Source organism: Perca fluviatilis, chromosome 24, assembly GCF_010015445.1.
Source record: "Perca fluviatilis chromosome 24, GENO_Pfluv_1.0, whole genome shotgun sequence".
Lineage (NCBI taxonomy): Eukaryota > Metazoa > Chordata > Actinopteri > Perciformes > Percidae > Perca > Perca fluviatilis.
Window position 1 is genome coordinate 21,122,356 of NC_053135.1, and position 27,008 is coordinate 21,149,363.

At 40.7% G+C, this 27,008-nt stretch overlaps 1 protein-coding gene across 2 annotated transcripts; it reads right to left on the reverse strand.

Moving 5' to 3' along the window:
* Positions 1 to 4,538: 4,538 nt before the first annotated feature.
* Positions 4,539 to 27,008, reverse strand: LOC120554641 (NACHT, LRR and PYD domains-containing protein 12-like). Of its 2 annotated transcripts, XM_039793658.1 has the most exons (15): positions 26,945 to 27,008; positions 26,418 to 26,589; positions 26,097 to 26,212; positions 23,772 to 23,903; positions 20,265 to 20,308; positions 17,843 to 18,122; positions 15,486 to 17,280; positions 15,224 to 15,397; positions 11,915 to 12,088; positions 10,333 to 10,506; positions 9,739 to 9,912; positions 8,637 to 8,810; positions 8,120 to 8,293; positions 6,776 to 6,822; positions 4,539 to 6,652 (listed from the first exon to the last, which is right to left on the reverse strand). In XM_039793658.1, the coding sequence occupies exons 2-15, from the start codon at positions 26,492 to 26,494 to the stop codon at positions 6,123 to 6,125; spliced, it is 4,065 nt and encodes a 1,354-aa protein (XP_039649592.1). In that variant the 5' UTR covers positions 26,495 to 26,589; positions 26,945 to 27,008; the 3' UTR covers positions 4,539 to 6,122. The 2 variants fall into 2 exon arrangements, with proteins under 2 accessions (XP_039649592.1, XP_039649593.1); XM_039793659.1 differs by lacking the exons at positions 23,772 to 23,903; positions 26,097 to 26,212; positions 26,418 to 26,589; positions 26,945 to 27,008 and adding an exon at positions 22,721 to 22,800.

The window sequence follows — 27,008 nt, forward strand, 5'->3', positions numbered from 1 at the left end:
AGTTCAATGACACCTCACACGAGTCTCTACCTTAAACGGTTCAAATGTTATGAAAGGGGGCGTGGCCTGAGTAAGTGGGCGTGGTCATATTATAGGGGGCGGCTCAGTATCACATGTAGACCACACATTCTAAGTTTCATGTAAATCGGATGATGTTTGTCATATAAGGCAGGGGCCAGGGGGGGGCGCTATGACCAAAAGTCAATTTTGGCCTGCAGGTGTCATCAGGCCCGGACCCTTGTCCATTGTGACAAATTTCGGGCAGATACGACAATGTACACTCAAGTTACAACAACTTCTTTGGTCATCGCTAAACACTCAAAATGGCCGCCACGCCACGCCCACACCGTCTGACGAAAAGTTTTTCTTTTAATAACTTTTCATCGTTAAGGTGTTGGGATGGTACAGACCAAGTTTGAAGTCCATCGGATGAAATCTCTAGGAGGAGTTCGTTAAAGTATAGCACCTTGACTTTTAGGCCTACTTCCTGTTGCCACTAGGGGGCGCTATGACTTTAAGTAAATATCGGCCTTTATTTGTTCTCAGGGTTGGACTCTTATGAATCCTGAAAAGTTTCGAGGTAATCGGACAACGTACGCTTGAGTTACACCCACTTCCTGTTTCGGCGGCGAAACGCACAAAATGGCTCCCCGCCACGCGCCACCATGACGAAAAGTTTTTCTTTTAACAACTTTTCATCTTTAACATCTTAAGATGGCACAGACCGAGTTTGAAGTTGATTGGATGAAATCTCTAGGAGGAGTTCGTTAAAGTACGACATGTGGAAATGGCCAAAATCGCACTAATTTCGAACTTTGAGATCAAAATGGCGGACTTCCTGTTGGGTTTAGGGTATGGCTGTAATTACGTTTTTTGTACATCTTGACATGTTACATATGTGTACCAAGTTTCGTGAGTCTACGTTAAACGCACTGCAGGGGCTCAATTTTCGTAACTTTCTAGGGGGCGCTAGCGAGCCATTTTTGTGCGCCTATTCCCGAAACCCTTAAAATACGTAAATTTTCACCAGACTTGATGCGACCGCCAAATTTGGTGAGGTTTTGAATATAATAAGCCCCTCAAAAAGGCAATTCATTTGACGGGAAAATAATAGAAAGAAACAATAATAATTCCTTCAGTTTCAACAGGGCCTTCGCCGCTGTCGGCGCTCGGGCCCTAATAATTCCTTCAGTTTCAATAGGGCCTTCGCCGCTGTCGGCGCTCGGGCCCTAATTAAAAAAATTAGGAAAAACCAACCTTTAAGGACACCAATTTTCTTTGTGAATGAATAATGTATCGTCAAAATGTTCTTCCTTAAAATACAGGGGGCATAAGTCAGTCCACTACAAAGGCAGGCAGATGTTTATTATAAAGGCCAGTTATTTCATGGATCCAGGATACTATGCATCCTGATAAAGTTCCCTTGGTCTTTGGAATTAAAATAGCCCCCCACATCATCACATACCCTTCACCATACCTAGAGATTGGCATGGTTTTATGTCAGTTAGCCTAATAGCTGGTTTGATTTGCATTGAAAGATGATCTCATGGAAAGTTCCCCATGCCAATCTCTAGGTATGGTGAAGGGTATGTGATGATGTGGGGGGGCTGTTTTAACTCCAAAGGCCAAGGGAACTTTATCAGGATACATAGTATCCTGGATCCATGAAATAATTGGCCTTTATAAAAACAAATCTGCCGGCCTCTATGGGAATTTAACATAGGGGTGTGAATACTTATGCCCCCTGTATTTTATGGAAGAACATTTTTTAATTACAATATATTATTCATTCACAAACAAAATTGGTGTCCTTAAAAGTTGGATTTTTCCTCATTTATTTAATTAAGGCATTAAGATAAATTTCCAAAAGATGATTTTTTTATTCCACTTTTTAAGTCAACATTAGCATGGGTGTCCAAATTTCTGCACAACACTGTAACTAATCAACATAACGAAGAAAATACAATAAGAGAAAAGAAATCATATTAAGGGCTCTTTTATTTAACCCGTTTCCATGACTTAAAATATCTACATTTATGGATCAAATGTTTCCCTATACACACACACACACTTCTTTTTGCAACATTTTGAAGTTTGCTCAAAATTGGCTTGACGAATGATGTTTGTAGATTAACTTCCAATAGAGAAGGACCTGCTGATGGAAAGCAGAAAGTTTGACGGGTAATGAATTGCAATTGAAACACGTCCTTCAAGATCAAGAAAACTTTATTATTCTTTCTACAGCCAGCAGTGAACAGCAGACAGCCGTCCATACACAAAATAACATACATTCATATTTCATACGCCAACGGGACAAATTACATCAAGATATTAAGGCGAGACACCCAGGTGAATAGGGAGAAAAAAAAGACTAAACTTCCCCAGTTGATTAGTGACATTAAGACAAATATCTTTTGTATTACAAGTTTTTAGAAGTTTTATGTTTAAATATGCAAGTAAGGTATTATCTCATTAAAATATGTGCTAATTTGCATATATTTCCAGAAGAGAAATCTTAACATTGGATAAAGTCAGATTCAAAATTCTTGATTCATTTTGTTGACATATTAGAATCAAAGGTTTTAACAGAGGGGATTTTGGATATCTCTTTTTATCATTCCCATTAATCACAAAATAATTGTCAACAGCCATAAAGAATCCACTTTCACCCCATTTTTAGGTATAAAATATATAAATCAGACAGTGATATATGAACAAACCCCTCTGTAGAAAGCTTAAGAATATACATAGGAATACAACTGGAAAGTTTGGTGTATGTAAGTGCTGCTAAAGTGGAGATTTCTGGCTCAGAGTATGAGAAAAAAACCATGTACAAATTACATGAAGGTATTAATGAGACCAATGCCAACAGGTACAAATGAGCTCTTCCATCTCTTGGCCTGCTCATTTTTCAAATTAAAGGAAACCAAACCAGCAGATAAAAGATAAATTTTGTTGTGTTGTCTTCTCGTCGTTCCAAGCAACTTTGTGTTTTTCTGGGTCGTAATTTCAAAACTTTGTTGTTAGGTTTTCTACACTTTGACGTTTTTATTCAAATTTTTTGGCATTTTTTTCGATGTTTTTTTTCTTCACTTTTTCCAATTGTTTTGTAACTTTATTTTTACACCTTTGGTGATGTTTTTGATGGGGTTTGACAGGTCGGATTCAAACCCTGGACCTCTGCGTCGAGGCATTAACCTCTCAGTATATATGCGCCTGCTCTACCCACTGAACCAACCCGGCCACACATTGGTCACTTTTTTCGGTGTTTTAAAAACAAACGCTTCTGGCGATTTTTCCAACATTTGTCACTTTTTTCAACGTTCTTTTGTCCTAGTTCTGATATAGAAAGTTTTAGTAAACGGGTCAAATTTGGGAGGGTTAAAATCATAGGCGCCGATTTATGTTTTCCTCCGTGGGTGCTCACGGGCGCATGCCCTTTAAAAAAAATAAATACAGTAGTCAAAAATGTTTGCATTTCAGAACCTTAGGAAATGGACTATAACCTTGATAATTAAGCTGAAAAGTGGGCTATATTTCAACAGTGCCACTTCTCACAAATACAGATAGGATTGGAGATGAGAAGTTTAACTGACCAACAACTACCGCTGACCTGACAGAGCACCATGACCGGTAGCTCGTGGTGCTCTGTATCCAGCGCACAGTCACCTATTCTGGGGTAACTGGGAAATTAAGAACTCTGCACTGGTGGTGGATGTCGTCGATGCACTTGCATCATTAGGTTTGCTTTTTTTTAAATAACAAATCTCTCCATTTTAGTCTCATTCTGATTACCTAATGCACATGCACGCACTGTATGGGGGATGGAGGGGGTCACTGAAGAGGCGTTTACATCCAAGAGATGCTGTGATTGGTGGATAGGATATGGAGCAGGGGACTGACAGCGACATAACAAATCACATTATAACAGACGCTCCACTTAGCACCAATTAAGAAAATATAGCCTACTGGCAGCCTGGCACACGTGGTTGCTCAGTATCAGCGCCTATGGTTAAAACAGACTCAATAAAACAAGAATAAAGCATTTTCATAAAAGATGTATCAACATTAAAACAATACATTGGTTGGTGGGCCTTAGACAAACAGCATCTGTGTTGGCCTCAAATGTCAAGTTATTATCAATAATTGTGCCCAGATATTTGTACTGCTGTACAACGTCAACAGCCTGGCCATGGATAAAAACAGGAGAACTTGGCACAGGCTTCTTCCTGAAAACAATAATAATTTCTTTGGTTTTCAAGACGTTAATGTTCATTCACAACTGGACCAAGGCTAGTGTCCTTGTCATTAAGTAATGACACAAATACAGAATCATCCTCAAACTTGATTATGTGTCTATCAGCGTTAAGACTGCGGCAGTGATTGATGTATTTAAGATTTATTTATTTGATTAGGACAATGCACATTCAACATTTCTGTAAATGCGCCAGTGTTAGCCAGTCGGCTAATTTTCAACTGTAGTCCTAGTTACCTAGCATACATGTCTTTATGGTGGGAGGAAACTGGAGCACCCGGAGGAAACCCAAGCAAACACGGGGAAAACATGCAAACTCCACACAGACAGGCCCGGAACAAACTGGATTCAAACCCAGAACCTTTTTGCTGTGAGGCAGAAGTGCTAACCACTGAGCCACCGTGCTGCATTAGAAGTAACATAAAAGTGGTTAAAGATAAGATAAAACACCATTTACCCTCAACATCTGAGATCTATCTGTTAAAAAGTCAACTAGCCATCACACAAGATTCTTGTTAACATAGTGTCATCGATATGTCGCATTGGCAACACACGGTTCAAGAAGCTGACGAAGAAACATAATTCCCTCCGCTTAAAATCTATATCTTTCATAAAGAAACCCATCAGGGAATGTTAATGGGGTTGACGTTCTCTAAATGTTCTATCTTTTCTGAGCGCACCTCTCTCTCTCTCCGCACACCACGCTCTACCGGATCTACTAAGAACGGTGACGCCGTCACAAAATGCAAAAATTTGCCTGGACAATGAACGTTTCTGACCTGCATAAGATTCACTCCTTTGGTGCCTCAGTGGCTGTTTGACTTTAAGTTTTTTGTTTGGTTTTGTTCAATCTGGGGAGAAAACGCCACTACACAAGTAAAAAACCCTCCCTTGAAGTGGAGATTCTTGTTGATGGACTTTGTGGAAATTTGGATTGCTCACGAGGAAAAGACAACTGTTGGATTATCATGTGGAAAGAGGCGTCGGAGCATGAAGAGTCAGCGGCCTACGGACAACGCACAAAGCCACGCAACAGCATCGGTACGTGAAGAGATGAACTCAGGAGACTGTTGGAAAACAGCTTAAGAGTCACTGACTACGTTTACATGCACTTAACATTCAGGTTTTGCCCCAAAACGTCCAACAGCAAAGTCTTTTTTCCATTTTAATACCGCCCGCCAATCAGAATCACTCAGGGGAGAAAACAAACGTGGATATGAGCGGAACAGATCTGTACGAAGGTTAACTGACGACAAAACTGACTGACTCTTAGAATTATAATAACAAAATAAAAACATTATATCATAATAAAACACAAACCACAAAGTACTCAAGTTAAAGTACTGATACCACAGTGTAGAAATAAGTAAAAGTACAAAAGTATCAGCATAAAAATACTTAAGGTACCAAAAGTAAAAGTGGTGATTCTGCAGAATAATCAGTATATTATTACTGGTTTCTAATGACTGATTACTTTAATGTTGCAACTAGTAATCTGTAATAATACATCATCATTTATGATCTGATTGTATTTAGTTTTAATAATCTGAAAAGAAATAAAAATATCATATAAAGAGCCTCAAAGAGGTTTAGTGATTTATTCTCTGATTTATTATCTGACTGTATTTAGTTGTAATAATCTGAATGTGAAAAGGAACTAAAGCTGTCAGATAAGCAGCAAGGTCGTTGCTGAATGCTGCTTTTGGAGACAATGACGAATAGCATTACATGTCATTTAGCTGTTTGGAGCAGAATCTAATCCATTCAGGAAATCATTGGTGACACCCACATTCTTCTCACTAACATCAGCTGATGGTCCTGATTAGACCCAATTGTCTGGTTCTCTGAAAGGAGGAGACTCTCCGTCCTACACAGGACACAGAGACACTGAGCAACCATATGACTTATACCCAAACCCAAACCCAGGATAAAGAGGTTCAGTGAATGTGGTGTTGAAGGTGTAGAGGTGGCTCAGTGAGTCAGAGGAGACTGTGTAGAAGGACAGAGAGCCAGCTGGACAGTCCACATACACTGCTACTCTATCAGAGACAGAGGAGGAGATGGATGTTTCTCTGTTATTGTGACTAACAGAGTAACCACCACCAGAGCAGATCAGACTCCAGGACTGATCATTATATCCAAACACACAGTCACCACTGTCTCCTCTCCTGCTGATTCCTCTGTAACCCACTGCTATAGAAACCCCTCCTCTCCTCTCAACCTCCCAGTAACAGCGACCAGTCAGACCATCTCTACACAGCAGCTGAGGACAGTCAAACCTTTCTGGATTTTTAGGATACGACTGATACTCCTCCACATGTTTCACCTTCCTGTTGTTCTCAGACAGTTTTAGGTGTCTGTTCACTGTGTTTGTGTCAAATGTGAGTTCACAGGAATCTGACAGAGAGGACGAGACACAACACAGCTGCAGTTATTAACCAATCAGCACTTTGATGATGACATCAGAGGGTTGAATGAGTGATGACACAGTTTGATGAATGAAATATAAAACACACTTACACTTCTTCAGACCTGGTGTCAACCATCTGACTCCAGCAGGCTCCACCCTGAAAGGAGGAGGGGGGGGGAGCATTACATCACTCTCACACATTATTATGCACTGATGTAACAGTTGGAAAGCTGGATAAATACATCTCAAAAGTCCTGTCCTGAAGTCAGTAGGTTCAAGGTTCAGTTTTAATGTACATGGACCTTTCTCTGTAGAGATTAAAAAAAGCTTGTAAAACATCAACCTTGTTGTCCACAGTCATTCTATAAACAATTTTTTTCAGAACAAACTGGGCTATTAGAATACCTTATTGTCCCACTAGAGCACTGCGCTCCCAGAATGCAGAGTTACTTGTGGTTACTAGAGTCTTTAAAAGTAGAATGGGAGCCAGGCTGGAACCAGCTCCCAGTCTGGGTTTGGGAGGCAGACACTGTCACCACATTAAAGAGTAAACTTAAAACTCTCCTCTTTGATAAAGTTTATAGTTAGGGAGTGAGGAGTTGCATTGTTCGCCTAGACCTGTGGGGGAGGGTGTATCGCAAAAGACACGGCACCCCTTCTCTTCTCAGCTTCTCTTCATAGTCATCAGATTAATCTACCAGCCCTAATGCTTACTTTTGGTGAATTAAGGAGAACATTACAGGTGTAAATAGACAAAGTGTAAAATTAACATGTTAATGTGTATTTTGGATGTTTTTTCCCCAATAGTCTGAAAGTACACATGTATGGAAGCAAAATCGCCCAAAATTGAAAAATGATGGTTTATGCTGGGGTGTCTCCCCTTAATGAAGAATGATCTAAGTTTGCATTAATAGGTTTGTGGGTAACCCTACGTTTTTGAATGAACTAAACATAGTTCATTCATTATCATATTGTCACCTTTCAGAGTGACGGCCACAGCACATTGTATATCTGAATACAAAACACATTTTCTATCGGCTCTAAGTAGAAATGTGGATGTTCATCATGGAAATATTAAAGGTATATTTCTGCATTAAAATGTCTAAAAACATCTATACGATGTTTTATATTTTTGTTGAGTTGTGTACTTACACTATCCCAAATGTTTCCAACAATGTTCAAACCCAGAGAAATATGTTATTTTATTTTAATGACATGGGTCGTTTCATTTAGTCACCTGTTAGGGGCGTCGTAATTCAATGCAGCATAAAAAACTACAGCAACAGGAAATAACATTTACAGACCTTTTTCTGTGACCAAATATTTCGTATTTACATTTAAATAGCAGATATCTGTCCAAACTGCAGTGATCTTTAACAACAGGGAATTATCATTTTAGTTCCCGGAGACCTCCTACAGAAATATCTCCTTTGTATGTTCATCAGTGTTTGTACCTGAGAGTTTCCAGTTTCCAGAGAGGATCCTTCAGTCCTGCTGACAGGAGCTTCACTTCTGAGTCTCCTGGATGATTGTAGCTCAGGTCCAGCTCTCTCAGATGGGAGGGGTTGGAGCTCAGAGCTGAGACCAGAGAAGAACAGCCTTCTTCTGAGATCAGACAGCCTGACAGACTGCAAACACACAGAACAACATATGTCACATGATCTGACGATACTGTGGGGTTACATTAACATTATCACTGATTCTTTCTATTCACAATCAAATACCCACTAATGTCCATCAACAACCTGACATCATTACTGGTAGCTCTCCGATTACTGTCTGATATTTCAAGATCCAGCAAGAGAGTGAGAAGAAAACAACATAAAACATGTTCATAGAAAGAGATTGAAACTAAATAAACACATCTGTTTGAAACCATACAAGCAGAGACAATCTTAGCCACGTTACGAGTTTATCCATTAATGTAAATCAGGATTTAGGCGACCATCAGTTGAACAGGTTGATCCTGACCTGAGAATATCCAGTGTGCAGTGTGGACTCTTCAGTCCAAGAGAGATCAGCTTTCCTCCTGAATCCTGCAGGTTGTTGTTACTCAGATCCAGCTCTCTCAGACTAGAGGACTGGGAGCTGAGAACTGCGGACAGAACTTCACAGCTTCTCTCTGACAGATTACAGACACTCAGCCTGAAGAGACAATAATGAACAAGAAGATAAATATCAGTATTATTAAAATGTAAAAATATTATAGGTCGAGTCTGGACTAAAAGTATTATCAATAGAAAAAAGGATCTGATTTGCAGTTCAAAAAACATACATTTTAACTTAAGAGTCAAACAAGGATATGTTTTTCAGTATAACTAAAATATAAACTGGAAATCTAGATGGTAATTTGTGAGGCATCACTAAATCTCGTGATGTACAATCTCTTCTCAGATCTTGTTAAAATCCTCAAAGTTAATTAAAATTAACTCCGGAAGAGTCTGGATCAACACAAGTACATTACCAGGCTTTGTCCCTCACTGTCAGCTCTCTGTGTGTTCTCTAATCTGGATTAACGACAGTTCGTTCGCTGCTGGTTGTCTCTTGACTTGCACAACTCTATACGCTTCTAAAAACAACAACCTTCGAGCTAGCAAACTACATGCTCAAAATGTGAAGTTTAGAAGAAGATGTGGATAGTGCAACAAGGCAAGCATATTGGTTCTTTCGGGGAATGATTGTAAAGATTTACAAAGAATATGTTTAGGGCATTTCCTCTCCAACTGGGACGTTTTGGGGAAGACTAGTGGGATTGCTGTGGACAAAGTACATACAGAGATACACTGGTAAGAGCCAATAAGGTTTAACCATGTATCCAGCTAATTTAAATAGCTCACATTACTGTATTGTGTCAACAAGTTAACTTAATTTAATATTGTATGTGGAGTTTTCTTTTGCGAGGTGCAAAAGTTCCACCAAAAAAAGTTCCTTCCTGAGACAATTTAGCAGAGCCACCGTCGCTGTGTCCAGAGCTTAGCACCACCCAGGACCATTGTGATTGGTTTAAAGAAATGTATACAACCCAGAGAAATATGTAAATCATTTTTTAATATAATGTGTACGGTGATCTGACCTGAGAGTCTCCAGTTTACAGTGTTGACTCTGAAGTCCAGCCAACAGCAGCTTCCCTCCTGAATCCTGCAGGTTGTTGTTACTCAGGTCCATCTCTCTCAGGCTAGAGGACTGGGAGCTGAAAACTGAAGACAGAACTTTACAGCTTTTCTCTGACAGGTTACAGGCACTCAACCTGGAGAGACGATAATGAACAAAAAGATAAATATGAGTATTATTAAAAATTGTGAAAATTTCATAGGTCGAGTCTGGACTAAAGTATTATCAGAAAAAAAAATCTCAGTTAGCATTTCAGCTCACATATTGAACTCAGTAAAAAAGTATACATACATATATATACATATATATATACATATATATACATACATATATATACATATATATATATATATATATATACATATATATATACATATATATATATACATATATACATATATATATATGTATAATATAGTATGATCTCTACATCTTTATATACAGTCTATTATCTCCACATCTTTATATACAGACTATGATCACTAAATCTTTATACACAGTCTATGATCTCTACATCTACATAATATGCAACATTATTATTTTAACTTGATATGACCTGAGAGTCTCCAGTTTACAGTGTAGATTCTGAAGTCCAGCCGCCAGTCGCTTCCCTCCTGAATCCTTCAGGTTGTTGTTACTTAGGTCCAGCTCTCTCAGACTAGACGACTTGGAGCTGAGAACTGAAGACAGAGCTTCACAGCTTTTCTCTGACATCTTACAGACACTCAGCCTGAAGAGACAATAATGAACAAGAAGATAAATATCAGTATTATTAAAAAGTGAAAATTTCTCTGGACTAAAGTATTATCAGAATAAACAAAGATCTCAGTTAGCATTTCAGCTCACAGATTGAGCTCAGAGAAAAAAATTAAAATAAAAAAATATATATATATATACATACACACACAGTACAGGCCAAAGGTTTGGACACACCTTCTCATTCAATGCGCTTCCTTTTTATTTTCATGACTATTTACATTGTAGATTCTCACTGAAGGCATCAAAACTATGAATGAACACATATGGAATTATGTACTTAACAAAAAAGTGTGAAATAACTGAAAACGTCTTATATTTTAGATTCCTCAAAGTAGCCACCCTTTGCTTTTTGTTAGCACTGCAAACCCTTGGTGTTCTCTCAATGAGCTTCATGAGGTAGTCACCTGAAATGGTTTTCACTTCACAGGTGTGCCTTGTCAGGGTTAATTAGTGGAAGTTGTGCAGAAGTCAGGTTGATACACAGCCAACAGCCCTATTGGACAACTGTTAGAATTCATATTATGGCAAGAACCAATTAGCTATCGCAGAGCAAAGCTCTGTGATTCCCTGCAATGCCCGGCCGCATCCTGCTGCGCCCGCTGCATCCGCTGCATCCGCCCATGCTCTGCAGTGCCACGTTACATCCGCAACGCCCTGCTGTGATGTTCATATGCACAGAGTAGTCAGGATCCGGTACTGGAGACTGCACTACTCAGTATGACACAATGTGCCCTGCTATGACATGAACTTCCACGACTACCTTCAAAGTCACTGTTCCATTATCTTTAATGTGACTATTATTCATCACACTCTCAACCGGCCCCGTCAGACACCGCCTATCAAGAGCCTGGGTCTGCCGAGGTTTCTTCCTAAAAGGGAGTTTTTCCTCACCACTGTTGCAACAGCCACTGCTAATGCTTGCTCTTGAAGGAATTACTGTAATTGTTGGGGTTTTGGAATTTATAGTGTGTGGTCTAGACCTACTCTATCTGTAAAGTGTCTTGAGATAACTCTGTTATGATTTGATACTATAAATAAAATTGAATTGAATAGACTGCAATAAACCTGCGCTTTGTATATCCAAGTCACGTTTCTGTGTTGTAAACCAAAACCCTATCCTGGTGACAACCTTCAGTACGATATTGCTGCCACATTTAATACAGGATTATAAAAGGACTAAAGAGACTGAATATTTAACTTGTGTTGCCACTCAGGTCCACCTCTCTCAGACTAGAGGACTGGCAACTAAGGACAAAGCTTTGTAGCTCTTTCTTACAGGTCACAGCTATCTAGCCTAAAATGATTCAATAAAATGTCCTTACAATAATTAATATACATTATGAAGAAAATATCAGCTCATGGACCAGCTGATAACCAACCTGAGAGTCTTCAGTGTGCAGTCTGGACTCTTCAGTCCAACAGAGATCAGCTTCCCTCCTGAATCCTTCAGGTTGTTGTTACTCAGGTCCAGCTCTCTCAGACTAGAGGACTTGGAGCTGAGAACTGAGGACAAAGCTTCACAGCTTCTCTTTGACAGGTTACAGACACTCAGTCTGGAGGGACAATAATGAACAAGAAAATATCAGTATTATTAAAATGTGAACATTTCATAGAGTATGGACTAAAGTATTATCAGAAAAAACGAAGATCTCAGTTAGCATTTCAGCTCACAAACTGAACTCGAGTACAAAAAACACACACATATATATATATATGTTTTTTGTACTTTTTTGATGAAGAGATCATACGTATATATATATATATATATATATATATATATATATATATATATATATATATATACACGTATGATCTCTACATCTTTATATACTGTGTTACATACAGAGTCATTTTGTCAACCACCACGGCAACCAAACAGGAGGAAAAGAGAGATTTGTTGCTTAAAGCAGTTTAAAATCGGCCCACCAGCTGAAAGAGAGGGCATAAAGGACCTAACACGCAAGTTGCGGGATCAGATGTGCAAACTCCGGAGGGAAGAATATCTATGGCAAGAAAAGATAAAGAAACAGAAGAGGCGAATGCAGCTTCTCAAAGACCCGTACAGCTTCACTAGAACTCTTCTTGGTCAACAAAAAACAAAAAAGGAGTTTATACGAGATGCACACAATGACCCCTGTAGGGGCCGGGGGCTTGGACAAAATCACAGCATCTGGAAGCCTGAAGACCCATCAGTGGAGCTGAATACAAAGGAGCCAACCTGGCAGGAAATGCAGGACATCATCGAGAAAGCCAAGGCTTCAGCAGCCCCAGGTCCAAGCGGTATACCATTTAATGTATACAAGCAATGTCCAAAACTTCTAGGAGGTTGTGGAGGATCCTGAGAAAGATCTGGGCAAAAGGCTTAGTTACACTAAGCTGGAAGTTAGCAGAGGGCTGTTTTGTTCCTAAGGAAGAGGGTTCTTCCTCAATTGCCCAATTTAGGACAATCTCTCTACTGAGTGTGGAATGCAAGATGTGATAACTCAGAATAACATAACTCAGAATCAATACATCAACACTTCCAAACAGAAAAGAAGTGTTCCAGGCTTTTCAGGGTGCCTGGAGCACACGTCAATGATCAGCTAATTGATCTGAGAGGCAAAGCAGAAGAAAGGTGACCTAACGGTCATCTGGATAGACCTTGCAAATGCCTACGGATCAGTCCCACATGACCTCATCCAAGAAGGACTGGACCACTATTATATCCCGATGGCTATCCGTGAAATATTCTCCAGTTACCTGGGAGGGTTTAACCTTAGATTCACAGCAGTGCAGTTTACAACCAAATGGCAAGTCCTCCAAAACGGGATTCCTACTTGAAGCACCATCTCCCCCATCTTCTTTGTCATGGGCATGAACTTGAAGGAGTAAGCCACGGCCCCATGCTGGAGTCAGGCATCCTCCAGCCAGTGCTCCGTGCGTTCATGGATGACATCACAATAACAATTGGTACACATGTCCAAGCAAGATGGGTTTTGGAAATCCTTGGCACATGGGCAAGGATGCCTTTCAAGGCCAGCAAGTCCAGGATTCTGGTGTTCAGGAAAAGAAGGCCCATGGGGATGTTCAGTATTCATGTCCAGGGTGCGGCCATTTCATCAATTGAAGAGAACCAAGTAAAGTGTTTGGGAAAGTTGTTTGACGCATCACTCTAAGATCGGGCCTACATCAATAACACAGTGAAGTAGACCGAGGAATGGCTAAAGAAGACTGACAAGTCCAAACTCCCTGGTAAATTCAAGACCTGGCTGTACCAGCATGGTCTCCTGCCCAGGTGTCTTTGGCTCTTCACCATTTATGAGTTCCCTATGAAGGCTGTTGAGGGCATTGATAGGAAGACCAATAAGCACCTGCGAAAGTGGCTTCATTCAATTCCTCAAAGCTTTACCTCAGTGGGCCTCTACGTTCGATCAGGGCAACTACAACTTTTGTGTCCTCTGTTGTAGAGGAGATTAAAGTTGCAAAGTGTAGAGTTGTACTTAGCCTCAGAGACTCCAAAGATGACCTGGTGAGGCAAGTAGGGGGTTACAACCAGGTCCGGACGCAAATGGGCAGCCAGCACAGCTGTAGAGCAGGCAGTGAGTGCTCTCAAGCTGCAAGACATCATTGGAAGCCCCTGCGTCGTACGGAGAGGACTCAGCTCTGCACATTTCCAGCAATGGAGAAACGCAGGTGTGAAAAGCAGGCAGGAGATGGTTCAGGCTGCGGTTCAGACCCCTGAGGAGGAAAGGTGGATGACAAGGGCAGTGGAACAAGGATCCCAGGGCGCATGGACCAAATGGGACCTTCCCAAGTACAAGACAACCTGGCAAAAGCTGTGGTGGCTGGAGTCCTTCTGTTTTCCTTCTTCCTGTGATCTGTCTATGACACCCTTCCTTCGCCAGCACACTTACATGTATGGGGGCTTAGGGAAGATCCTAACTGCAAGCTTTGTGGTCAAAAGGGAACAGTGGCACATATACTGTCAGGGTGTAAAACAGTTCTCACCAAAGGACGGTATAGGTGGCGTCATTGCAAGGTGTTACTGTCCTTTGCTGACATATTGGAGCGGAAGTGATACAGACTTGAAGAGGGCGATCACCTTCGTGAAGAAGGGAGGAAGGCCTTTTTCAACCAAGTCATCAAATCCCAATCTCTTTCAAAACGCCAGGTCCTGGGAGATGAGGGTGGACGTGGGCAAAAGGCTGCAATTTCTGGAGGTGGTGCACACAGCCCTCTGTCCAGACATTGTCTTGTGGTCAACTGAGGGCAAGAAAATAATCCTGGTTGAGCTGACGGTGCCGTGGGAGGAGGGATGTGACGTTGCCCATGAGAGGAAGACCTTGAAGTACCAGTCCCTTCTTCAGGACTGCAAGGACAAGGGATGGCAGGCATGGCTGTTCCCGGTGGAGGTCGGCTGCAGAGGTTTCCACGCCAAATCAACCTGGCGACTACCATCAGCTCTGGGCCTGGACGAAAGGAGTAAAAACCAAGTAGCTTGTTGGATGGGGGAGGAGGCAGAACGTGCCTCCTGCTGGGTATGGAAGGGAAAGCTGGAAGCCAAGAGTAAGATGGGAGTGACCTGGCCATCAATGTCGGCCCACCAACTGGAGGGTGTTGTGATTTAGCCTAAAATGATTAAATAAAATGTCTTTCCAATAATTAATATATGAAGAAAATAACAGCTCATGGAACAGCTGATAACTAACCTGAGAGTTTCCAGTGTGCAGTCTGGACTCTTCAGTCCAACAGAGATCAGCCTCACTCCTGAATCCTGCAGGTTGTTGTTACTCAGGTCTAGCTCTCTCAGACTAGAGGACTCAGAGCTGAGAATTGAGGACAGAGCTTTACAGCTTCTCTCTGACAGGTTACAGCCACTCAGGCTGGAGAGACAACAGGAAGGAAACAAGTAATTTATATTTAACTTCTGTTGAAAGATAGAGTATTTATTGATGAATGAATCCCACTTACAGAGCTTTGTTGGAAGTTTTGAACACTGGCAGCAGCCTCAGAAGAGCCTCCTCTGAAGCAGAGTATTTCTTCAGGTCAAACACGTCCAGATCTTCTTCTGATGAGAGTAAGATGAAAACCACAGCTGACCACTGAGCAGGAGACAGTTTATTTGTGGAGAGATGTCCTGATCTCAGGCAGTTTTGGATCTCCTGCACTAGAGATCGATCATTCAGTTCATTCAGACAGTGAAACAGATTGATGCTTCTCTCTGCAGACTGATTCTCACTGATCTTCTTCTTGATGTACTTGACTGTTTTCTTGTTTGTCTGTGAGCTACTTCCTGTCTGTGTCAACAGACCTCGTAGGTGTTTCTCATTGGACTCTAGAGAAAGACCCAGGAGGAAGCGGAGGAACAAGTCCAGGTGTCCATTTGGACTCTGTAAGGCCTTGTCTACAGCACTCTGGTGGAGATGTTTTAGTTTTTCTCTGAAGACTTTAGGCAGCTGGGAGGTTGTTTGGGAGGATGTTTGTTTTCCTGACAGCAAGTTGACTCCAGAGTTGATGAATGTCAGATGTACATGAAGAGCAGCCAGAAACTCCTGAAAACTCAGATGGACAAAGCTGAACACGTTCTGGGACTCTCCTCTCTCCTCTTTAAAGATCTGTGTGAACACGCCTGAGTACACGGAGGCAGCTGTGATGTCGATGCCACATTCTGTCACGTCTGATTCATAGAAGATCAGTTTGCCTTTCTGCAGCCCGTCAAAAGCCAGTTTTCCCAAAGACTTGATCATCTTCCTGTTCTCTGGACTCCAGGGTGAATCTGCCTCAGCTCCTCCAGCATACTTGATGTTCTTCACTTCGGACTGAACCATCAGGAAGTAGATGTACATCTCAGTCAAGGTCTTGGCCAGCTCTCCTCCCTCTCTCGTCTTCAACACGTCCTCCAGAACTGTAGCAGTGATCCAGCAGAAGACTGGGACGTGGCACATGATATGGAGGCTTCGTGATCTCTTGACATGGGAGATGATTCTTCTGGCCTGCTCCTCATCTCTGAATCTCCTCCTGAAGTACTCCTCCTTTTGTGGGTCAGTGAACCCTCTGACCTCTGTCACCATGTCAACACAATTAGGAGGGATCTGATTGGCTGCTGCAGGTCGTGTGGTTATCCAGAGGCGAGCAGAGGGAAGCAGATTCCCTCTGATGAGGTTTGTCAGCAGCACACCCACTGAGGTGGACTCTGTAACATCAGTCACGATCTCAGTGTTGAGGAAGTCCAGAGGAAGTCGACACTCATCCAGACCGTCAAAGATGAACACAACCTGGAACTCTTCAAACCTGCAGATTCCTGCTATTCTGATTTCATTAAAGAACTGATGAACAAGTTCCACCAAGCTGTACTTTTTCTCTTTCAGCACATTCAGCTCTCTGAAGGTGAAAGGAAAAATGAAATGGATGTCCTGGTTGGCTTTGTCTTCAGCCCAGTCCAGAGTGAACTTCTGTGTTAAGACTGTTTTCCCAATGCCAGCCCCTCCCTTTGTAATCACTGTTCTGATTGGTTCATCTCTTCCAGGTGGAGTTTTAAAGATGTCGTCTTGTCTGATTGTTGGTTCTGGTGTGTCTGGTTTCCAGGATGCTGTTTCAATCTGTGTGACCTCATGTTCATCATTGACCCCTCCCTCTGTGATGTGGATCTCTGTGAACATCTGATTCAGAACGGTCTTGTTTCCTGATTTAGCAATCCCCTCAGACACACGCTGGAATGTCTGATGTAAGTTGGATTTGACTTTTCGCTGGCACGCAGCAAGAATCTCTGAATGAATAAAACAATGAAATCAATGAGGGTTTGTTCTGGTGAATGTGAGTGTGCACATTTCTGTATTCATGAAATCTATTCAGCCCATTTGACGACGAGGTCCTGAATATGTTAACTTAGTGTTCCTCAAAAACAACTGATATGTTGGGTGTCTCAGTCACACATCTATGAACTCCTCATTGTGCAAATAAACCAGAAGGTATATAACTTAATTACAGAGGGAATTAATATTGCCCAAGCAGTATCTTACTGTGACATCAGTGTGTGCAAATTTTAACCAGCAGAATAAACAAAAACAGTCTGACTTTGTTCTATGAGACACTTTAAATTTTGTTTCTCTTGTGGATGTTTGGTAGCTTGTTCTTTTGTTGTCAACACAACATATGTATCTTTGTAGATAAGAGGGAGACATTGGTAACAACGCTAATGTTTGTAGAAGACTGTGAGATATATATATATATATATATATATATATATATATATATATATATATATATATATATATATAGTTTGATTTTTGTTACATACATGTTTTTAATTCATAATGATTATGACTTACCTGTAGGTTCATAGATGATGTTTGATAAATTCTTCACTAGCTCATTTTGATAAATCTTCACTAAAACTATTCTGGTCACTTTAATAGTGTTTATACAGTAGGCCGAGAACATCAGGTCCACTGTCTTCACCCTGTTTACATTCTCCAGTTTACTCTTTGGGATTGCTGGGAAGTCTTCAAGGACTCCCTGCAGGTGCCACTTGAATTTTTCAAAGTCCTCAGCTACCAAGTCGTCTAAAATTCCCAAGATGACTTCTTTAGGCGTCTTCATCTTTTGTCCCTGCAAAGATCCAAAAGGTACCAAAAATAATTTTTTGGGGAGTTTAAAAATACTCGGATTATCAAAACAGACCAGTTTTGTAGATTATGTTATGATGACATTTGTGTAAACAAATAATAATTCAAGATTAATTAATGGATAATTATATAATGGTAATTAATAAACCAAAAGGAAAGATTCTGCATTTATTCTACTCTCACACTGATCCAGAGTTTCCCCACAGAAAATGTGTTAGTTAAGGTGGGTTGGCATCTGACACTACACTAATACACTAAATATTAAATTTAAATAATAATATATAATTAATAAATAACCAGCTTTTCAAAAAAGCAGTTGCAATGTGCAATTGTAAGCTCATTAAAATATTTTTAAAAAATAAGTGCTATAGCATTGCTCCTATTATCCTCCGTGACACGCTCTCGTCCACTTCACTTGACCACTCTTCTCCAAAACAAACAGCTCTGAGATAACGGAGCTCAGCCCATAACTTCACTCACTCAAAGCAGATAGTGTGCGTGAAATGAAAACAGGACACGTCATTTCACTGTGTGTAGTGTTTAACTACACTAACTAACCGTGTGTTGTGAACCGCGTTCAGTGATAAAAAAACAAACAAGGGCTGTGTCTCAAAGAGCAACAGCCGGGACGTTGAGAATCACGGCGTTAGAGGTGATGATAGTTCCAATCACTTTATCATGTCTTCACTTCGTTGAAACAAGAGAAGAAAGCCTCACTGATGTGAAGAACAGGACAGAGATACACATATAAATGCTCTCTACCTGCCATATGCCAATGCTCCGGTAATTTCACTCACCCCGTCTTTGCCTGGGCATGCCCCAGCTGCCCACACATTTGTTGACAAACTCCGACCCGCCCGCGATGGTGAAATGGCTATGTATCCCTTTAAATGTGAATAAACGACAGTTACCCTCACCACCAGGAAATTCTCTTTCCGTTGTGATTAGTGGTATCATGACAGCTCGCCGGTACCTTGTTTCCTACAGACTGTGTTGATGTGACTTGTACATTACAGCCACTCAAACAGGACAGAGTAACATGGCAGATTTTATTTTATTTTTTTAAGACTTAGTTAAGGCGGAAGGCGCATGTTAATAAGGCTGAACTCAGCCTCTCATCTGCAGAGGAAACGTCATCATTTCTCATTGGCTCTTCTTGTCTCTTTCGCATCACTGTCCGTTCAATGCATCATCAGCTGCTGTAGTTCTACTCTGGACGTTTATCAAAGACACCCCTGTAGACTCAAAACGCTGACAACATCACTTTTAAAAATGCACAACGACAAAGAGACATAAATGTTAAACCAACAAAAATGAACTACAAAGTAAAAGATTTGACAACAATGACTTAATCATTAACTGAGTTATTTAGCTTTGTCTCTGTTTAAATATGGCTTTCGTATGAAGAGGCATTTAGCTGGAGGGTTGGGGGAAACATTAGAGATCACTTTGTCAAAGCTACAAAACTCATGGACAGAGTGTTGGTAACATCGAGAGGCAGACACTCGTTTCCACTTAGAGATAAACTGCTATGCTGACGACACCGAGCTCTACTTATCTACAAGTACTATAACTTATCTACAAAACCCACTGCCACTCTTCCGCCAGCTGTAATCACTGCCTGCCTCCATGACATAAACTTGTGGATGACACAAAACTACCTGAAGCTGAATAGCCGTAAGACTGAGCTGCTTGTGGTTGGCTCCAAATCAGCTATTGCTTAGATAGAACCTTTCGCCCTTTCTGTAGATGGCAGCACCATCCTTTGCTCCAACCAGGTCAAGAGCCTTGGTGTCATACTGGACAATACATTCTCATTTAGTGCGCACATAAACCGTATGTCTCGTAGTGCCGTTTTCCATCTAAAGGCTCTGACACACCAACCCGATGGCCGACCGTCGGCAGAAAAGGGCTGCCTCCCCGAGTTGGTCCAAAAAGTGCCTCGGAACACACCAAAGCGATGCCAACATGAGCGTACGTTCTGTGCGTGCTCGAGACGTAATACGTCTCCATAACAGCAGGCAGCGCTAGTCTGTATTGTTAGGTAACCCTAACCTTATAACAGCTTTCTGCTCTCAAACTAAACTAACAAAAAGGTAAAAAGGTGTCAGACGGCTTACATTACCTTCAGCTGGAGCTTCAGATGGCGGAAACTAACTGCGACACAACCTGTTGGAGAAACATCTGCGTCACAACACAGGACAAAGTGAACTAACTGGAGAGATTGACATTGAACTTTAATCTCTCTTATCAAAATATGTCTACAGAGCTCAAGTTACAGCTCTTTATGATACATCATAAACACTTCATTCTGTTTTTGTGCTGCTACAACACCTGTTTGTTTGTTCTCTGGGGATCAATAAAGTTTGATCTACTCTTATGAAAGGAGGATTTACTGCAGCACTTGGAACTCCATGGACCTCATAAACTGGTAAATGATTTATTGATTTGTCATCATAAATACAAAAATTAAACATTGACAATAAAAATTAACATGTCCAACATCAGCAGTGGTGTAAAGTAACTAAGTACATTTAATCAACTACTGCACTAAGTTTGTTGTACTTTTAGTATTTCCATATTGTGTTACTTTCTACTTTTACTGCACTACATTCATCTGACCGTTCTAGTTACTAGTTACTCTACAGATGGAGATTTAAAGACTCAAAGACTTTATGAAATTTGATACCTTGTAGTTTAAATGAAAGTTGAGAACAATGGGCCTCATTCAGTAAGAACAGAATCTATGCACACTCAAGCACTCTTACGCACTATTACACAAATAATTAATATATTACAAATATTACACACAAAACAAGTAGCTATACCGTTTTCATCCATTCTAATTTAAAATGCAATATTTCTCTCCATTTTGTAACAAATTATTTTCATTATTTTAGACAATTATACGTTTGCTTTAATAAATACACACTCCTGCTCATTTGTAAAGCACTTTGAATTGCCATTGTGTATTTTGTGCTAGACCTATACAAATAAACTTGCTTTGCCTTCAATTTACATCAATTATGTTAACGGGGAACCCTGCCATCCAATAATAATAAGATTGTTCACGCTATTTATACGCCCAAAGTGTGCATATTTCTGCAGACTAGGACTACATCACACAATGGCGTATTTCTTTTTTTGTATGCCTCAGATTTCAGATGAAATCATTTATTTTCTACTTCATCGGTTCTGCGCCCTTCTCCAGATATGTTCTCTGCATAACTTCTTGCAGCAGTAAATCCACTTCAGAATTACTGAAGTTTTTCTGTCTTTTGGAGTCAAGGCCTCCACCGTCTTTACCACATCTTTGACATTTCTCTAAGTGTGCTCACAGCCCTGCCATCTCATGCCCTTTTATGGGATTTAACGGGGCATTTACCTATGCTAAATAGGAGCAATGGGCACAAGATTTACATTTACAAAGACAATGGGATTCTAAGAACACACCTGCGAATAATTCTTCTGTTTAAGAACATCATGAATCAGATGAAGACTTTTCTTAGGGACTTTCTTAATAACATATTTAAGAGAAAACCTAGGAAGATGTTGGTGAATGAGGCCCAATGAGTTGATGAAATGTAATAAATAATAAAACTTCTTTGATAAGTGGGTGGTTTAAATCATTTTCAAACATTTAGTGGTTCCAGCTTCTTAAAGGTGACAATCTGCATATTTTACTTCTTTTAAATACCAGGAAGAGATAATTTGGGGCTTTGAAGTTTTGACTGAATACGCCATTTCTCACATTCCTGTCTTTCACCAGACAGATTAATTCATTGATTAACCAAGAAAATAATCAGCAGATTGATCAATAATGAAAAGAATATTTTAAGATTCATATAAAAACAGTAAAATGCAGCTTACACCTGAAGGCATCAGTAAGTATACAGATTATAGTACCACGCACACAGGGGACATGTTGCTGCCCTGTGTACTTTAAGTACATTTAACTGATATTACTTGTGTACGTTTATCTAAGTAATGTTTTCAATGCTGAACTGTTTTTACATGGTGGTATTAGTATTGGTATTAGTTTTACTGCACATTAAAAAGGACTGAGAATCAAAGCAACACAAGTTATTCTGCTACTCGCAGGACATGGTGGCCATAGGTGCCGATTTCTGGTTTCCTCCATGGCTGCTCATGGGCGCACGCCCATGAGCAAAAAAAGTAGTCAAAAATTTTTTGTTTTTTTGCATATCAGAACCTTAGGAAAAGGACAGCGGCCAAAACGAACACATGCACCTATTAACTCCATAATAAAGCTGTAAAGAAGACTCTTTCTAACCCAGGACAGCACCACATCTCACAAATAGGCCACATAGATGATTGGAGATGAAAAGTTGAACTGACACGTAACCGTGATCAGCTTCGTGGGTACTCGAGCTCCGGAGCACCCACGGTATCGGTGCCTATGATGGTGGCTAATTGTGAGCACAGAGCTGAGCTCTTCTCAACACAGACTGCAGCTTTTCACACACAAACACACTAATTTCTGCATTTAACAGTTTGAGAAAACTAACATGAGCTCAGAGATCAGCTGAGAGTCGCTCAACACTGAAAAGTCTCACTTACCAAAAGTTGAACATGGAGAAACATCTGCATCTCAGCACGGGACAAAGTGAACTAACTGGAGAGATTTACTTTGACTTTTAATCTCCCTTATCAAAATATGTCCACGGAGATCAAGTTACAACACTTTATGAGACATTATAAACTCTACTACTTCCTTCTGTCTTTGTGCTGCTACAACACCTGTCTTTGATCTCTGGGGATCAATAAAGTTTTATCTAATCTTATAAAAGGAGAATTTACTGCAGCACTTTGAACTCCATGGACCTCATAAACTGGTAAATTATTTATTAATTTTTCATCCTAAATACAAAAATTAAACATTGACAATAAAAACTAACATGTCCAACATCAGCAGTGGTGTAAAGTAACTAAGTACATTTAATCAAGTACTGCCTTACTTATCAAGATATATCTCAGACACACGCACACATGCACAGACATACAGGTTTGTCGGTTACCATAGCAGCGACGGCAGCAGAAACCGATCCGACGCTCTGAATAAACTACTGCAGAGAGGGAGACACCAGACTGCACCATGTTCCTGCACAGGTAACAGGGAACACAGGAGACCTTTACTACTTTATCTTCTATAACTTCTTTAACTATAAAGCCTGGACCTGTGTCAGAGCTCCACCCAGTGGTCAAACACAGAACTGCGTATCCATCCATGTCCCCATGCAGCGTGCTTTAGAAACCAAACACAGCTACATCCTAAATACTCACTCTATGATTCTCTATGTTTTTCCTCGCCACTGTCGCACTGCTTGCTCTTGAGGGATTTACTGGAATTGCTGGAATTGTTGGGGCTTTGTAAATTATAGAGTGTGGTCTAGACCTACTCTATCTGTATAGTGTCTCGAGATAACTCTTGTTATGATTTGATACTATAAATAAAATTTAATTGAATGATTCTGTCCTTGGGGTTGAACGGGCCGTGAGAGTCCAGGCCAAGTTTACTGATCACCTGACGACACAAACACATCTTCAGCATTTCAAGTTCAACCTGTTTTATATATAATATATCATATAATATAATAGGCTGGTGTCTGACCAGGCGGACTTTGTGCTCCTCTTCCAGAATGAAGAGCCCATCTGTCTGGATGAAGAAGTCGGCCGAGTCTACGACGGGTTTCAGAGGAATCAGACCCACGATCAGAGAGCCCACAACCGGCAGCTTCAGATCCTGAACACACAGACATTATGGGTTATTAAATCTAGACTAAACTACCGTAATGGTACAAACATACTATGATACAACCGGCAACTTCAACTCCTAAACATGAAACACCACAAACATCCTCGGTGGGGACAAAATGTTTCCCCCCCTAAAGGTGATCAATGCTACTTCACCAAAAGACCATATTATACCTAAATAGAAGTATTTGAAACTAAGTAAAGCGCTGTAATGTGACCAGTCTATAGTACCATAGAAGATAAAATCCGAGCAGCAGTTGCAGGTTGTATTTAGCTGCTACAGGGGACTGGGACACCGGCTACAGAGCTTCGGGACGCCTGCTACAAAGCTCTGGGACGCCGGCTACAGAGCTCAGGGACGGGACGCCGGCTACAGAGCTCCAGGCCAGCAGCAGATGTTTAGCCGCAAATAGGTGACTGTCATCTGGCTACAGGCACCGCCAGATGACGGTGCTTTCAGGGGCCGTGGTAGTGGAGTTTAGCCAGAAAAGGTGAGTTTCATGCGGCGATGACAGCTAAGTTTAGGCACTAAAACGACTACAAATAGCAAATTATATTCCATTGGATATTGAAGTTCATAAGTGTTGTGGCCTGGCCGAGTGGCTCTATATCCATGGTGATGGAAGGGGGATTTAATTACTGCATGTTTTGCAAAAATTATATCTATATTTTTTTTCCACCACAAATCGCACCCTGTGTCACGGCCTGTCCGTGACTCAGGCTGCTGTTTTCCTTTTTTGGTCGTGTGTGTGTGTGGAGTGAGTGTGTAGGCGTGGTCTTTCCATCAGAGCACCTGGCTCTCCAGCACAGCTGCAGGCAATTTTCTAATCAGGCTCCAGCACTAGTACTCCTGTGATCCAGGCAGCCAGCACCAGTTCGTTTCAGTCTGTCATGTACTAACTACTCTCGGTCTATCTCACTAGTCTCTAGTTAACTTTGTTGCTATCTCAGTGTTTATCTTTTAATTAACACTGTCGTCTATCTATGTGCAGACGCTGGAGGTCTACCTACTCTTCGCTTCCAGCAACGCCACCAGCCCTGTGTGTTTTCGAGCCTGCCGTGCCTACCTCCACTCCATTTGGGTCACCATCCTCCTACGTGAATTAACAAAATGTCTGTTCAGCTGAACTTACATTAAAGAACTGTTGTTAACTCCCAACCATCTAGTCTGTGTTCGCTCTTGGGTCCACACCTTACCCTAACACCCTGAGTATAAGTGTTATATGTTGACCTCTGACCTGTTTATAAAAAAATAAAAAAGGGGGGGGGGAAAAAAAGGGGAAAAGGGGTTGGGTGTTTTTTAAAAAAAATAAAAATAGGATGAAAAAAAAAAAGGTGTGGTGTTGATTTTTTTTTTATAAAAATATATATTAAGGGGAAAGAAAAAAAAAAATATAATTTTTTTTTTTCTTTTTTTTTTATTTTTATATTAATTATTAAGTAGGGAGGGGGATGATATTGACTTTTTTATATTTTTATATTTTTTTTTTTTTTTGTGGGAGAGTATAAAATTTTTTTTTTTTTTTTTTTTTTTTTTTTTTTTTTTTTTTTTTTTTTTTTTTAGTGGGGAGGAAATATATATTTTATTTTTTTTTTTTTTTTTTTTTTTTTTTCAGTATCATATGGTGAGGGGTAGATTACAGTATATAAGGTTTGACCTCTGACCTGTTTATATATCAATTATCATATGGTGATGGGTAGGTACAGTATATAAGGTCTGACCTCTGACCTGTTTATATATCAGTATCATATGGTGATGGTAGGGTAGGTACAGTGTATAAGGTTTGACCTCTGACCTGTTTATATATCAGTATCATATGGTGATGGTAGGGTAGGTACAGTATATAAGGTTTGACCTCTGACCTGTTTATATACCAGTATCATATGGTGATGGGTAGGTACAGTATATAAGGTCTGACCTCTGACCTGTTTATATATCAGTATCATATGGTGATGGTAGAGTAGGTACAGTATATAAGGTCTGACCTCTGACCTGTTTATATATCAGTATCATATGGTGATGGGTAGGTACAGTATATAAGGTTTGACCTCTGACCTGTTTATATATCAGTATCATATGGTGATGGGTAGGTACAGTATATAAGGTTTGACCTCTGACCTGTTTATATATCAGTATCATATGTTGATGGGTAGGTACAGTTTATAAGGTCTGACCTCTGACCTGTGCGACGCTGCAGATCTCCTGGTGCACTGTGTGGAGGGGGGATGTTGGTGGACACCTGGGCCATGTTGGACTCGTCCTCAGCCCATCCCCTGCACCTTCTGCAGATGCCCAGGCTGAGAAAGAGACACAGAGACATACAGGGGTTACGAACAGTCTGCAGACGCCCCAGCTGAGACAGAGAGACACGGACACAGAAACACGGACACATACACATACACACTCTCAGACAGAGACACACACAGACACACACAGACAGAGACATAGAGACACAGACACACACACCAAGACATACCAAGACCAAAAGTTAAAGAAGTGAACCTGTGTTTTTTTTCCACGCAGCCCTGCTCCTGTAGGTCCAGCGCGATGCGGTGCGCCTGCTCCTTGGTGCCGATCATGTTCACGTTGAAGGCGATCCGGAAATTACTGTGGCACCCCACGATGGCACGAACTCCGCCAGGCTGAAGTCAGGGGACCAATCAGCAAGCTTCAACTAGAGGACAGAAAGAAGAGAACTTGTCGGAGACAACAGTATAAAAACTTTGGATGTTTTTTAGGACTTTTATTGTAACAACTCTGACAGAGAGTTGTGATGAACAGAAATCTGTAGACGCAGCGGGAGATGTCCAAAATAGAGGAAACAAACCGGCCGAAAAGCAACAAAAAAATAGTGTCAAAAAAAGCGATGAAAATGTCGGAAAAAGGTTAAAAAAAACATCCCAAAAAGCCCCAAAAATGTCGGAAAAATCAACAAAAAGAAGACACAAACATAGTTTCAAAAGAAGCGACTAAAACGTTGATTTTGGCCTACATTTCCCAGAATGCAGCAGCAGAAATCTGCGTCTCACCTTGTCAGGTAAAGCTTCGTACTATCCGGCTCGGACAGACGGAAGACTTCTCCTGGTTTCTCTC

What these genes read in the sequence shown, in the direction of transcription:
- LOC120554641 (XM_039793658.1), bottom strand. Translation starts at nt 26,494, where the DNA reads ATGATCGGCACCAAGGAGCAGGCGCACCGCATCGCGCTGGACCTACAG. An exon ending in TGCACACTGGAAACTCTCAG is followed by an intron (nt 12,089 to 15,223) that starts GTTAGTTATCAG and finishes TTGTCCCTCCAG; the next exon opens with ACTGAGTGTCTGTAACCTGT. An exon ending in TGTAAACTGGAGACTCTCAG is followed by an intron (nt 8,811 to 9,738) that starts GTCAGATCACCG and finishes TTGTCTCTTCAG; the next exon opens with GCTGAGTGTCTGTAATCTGT.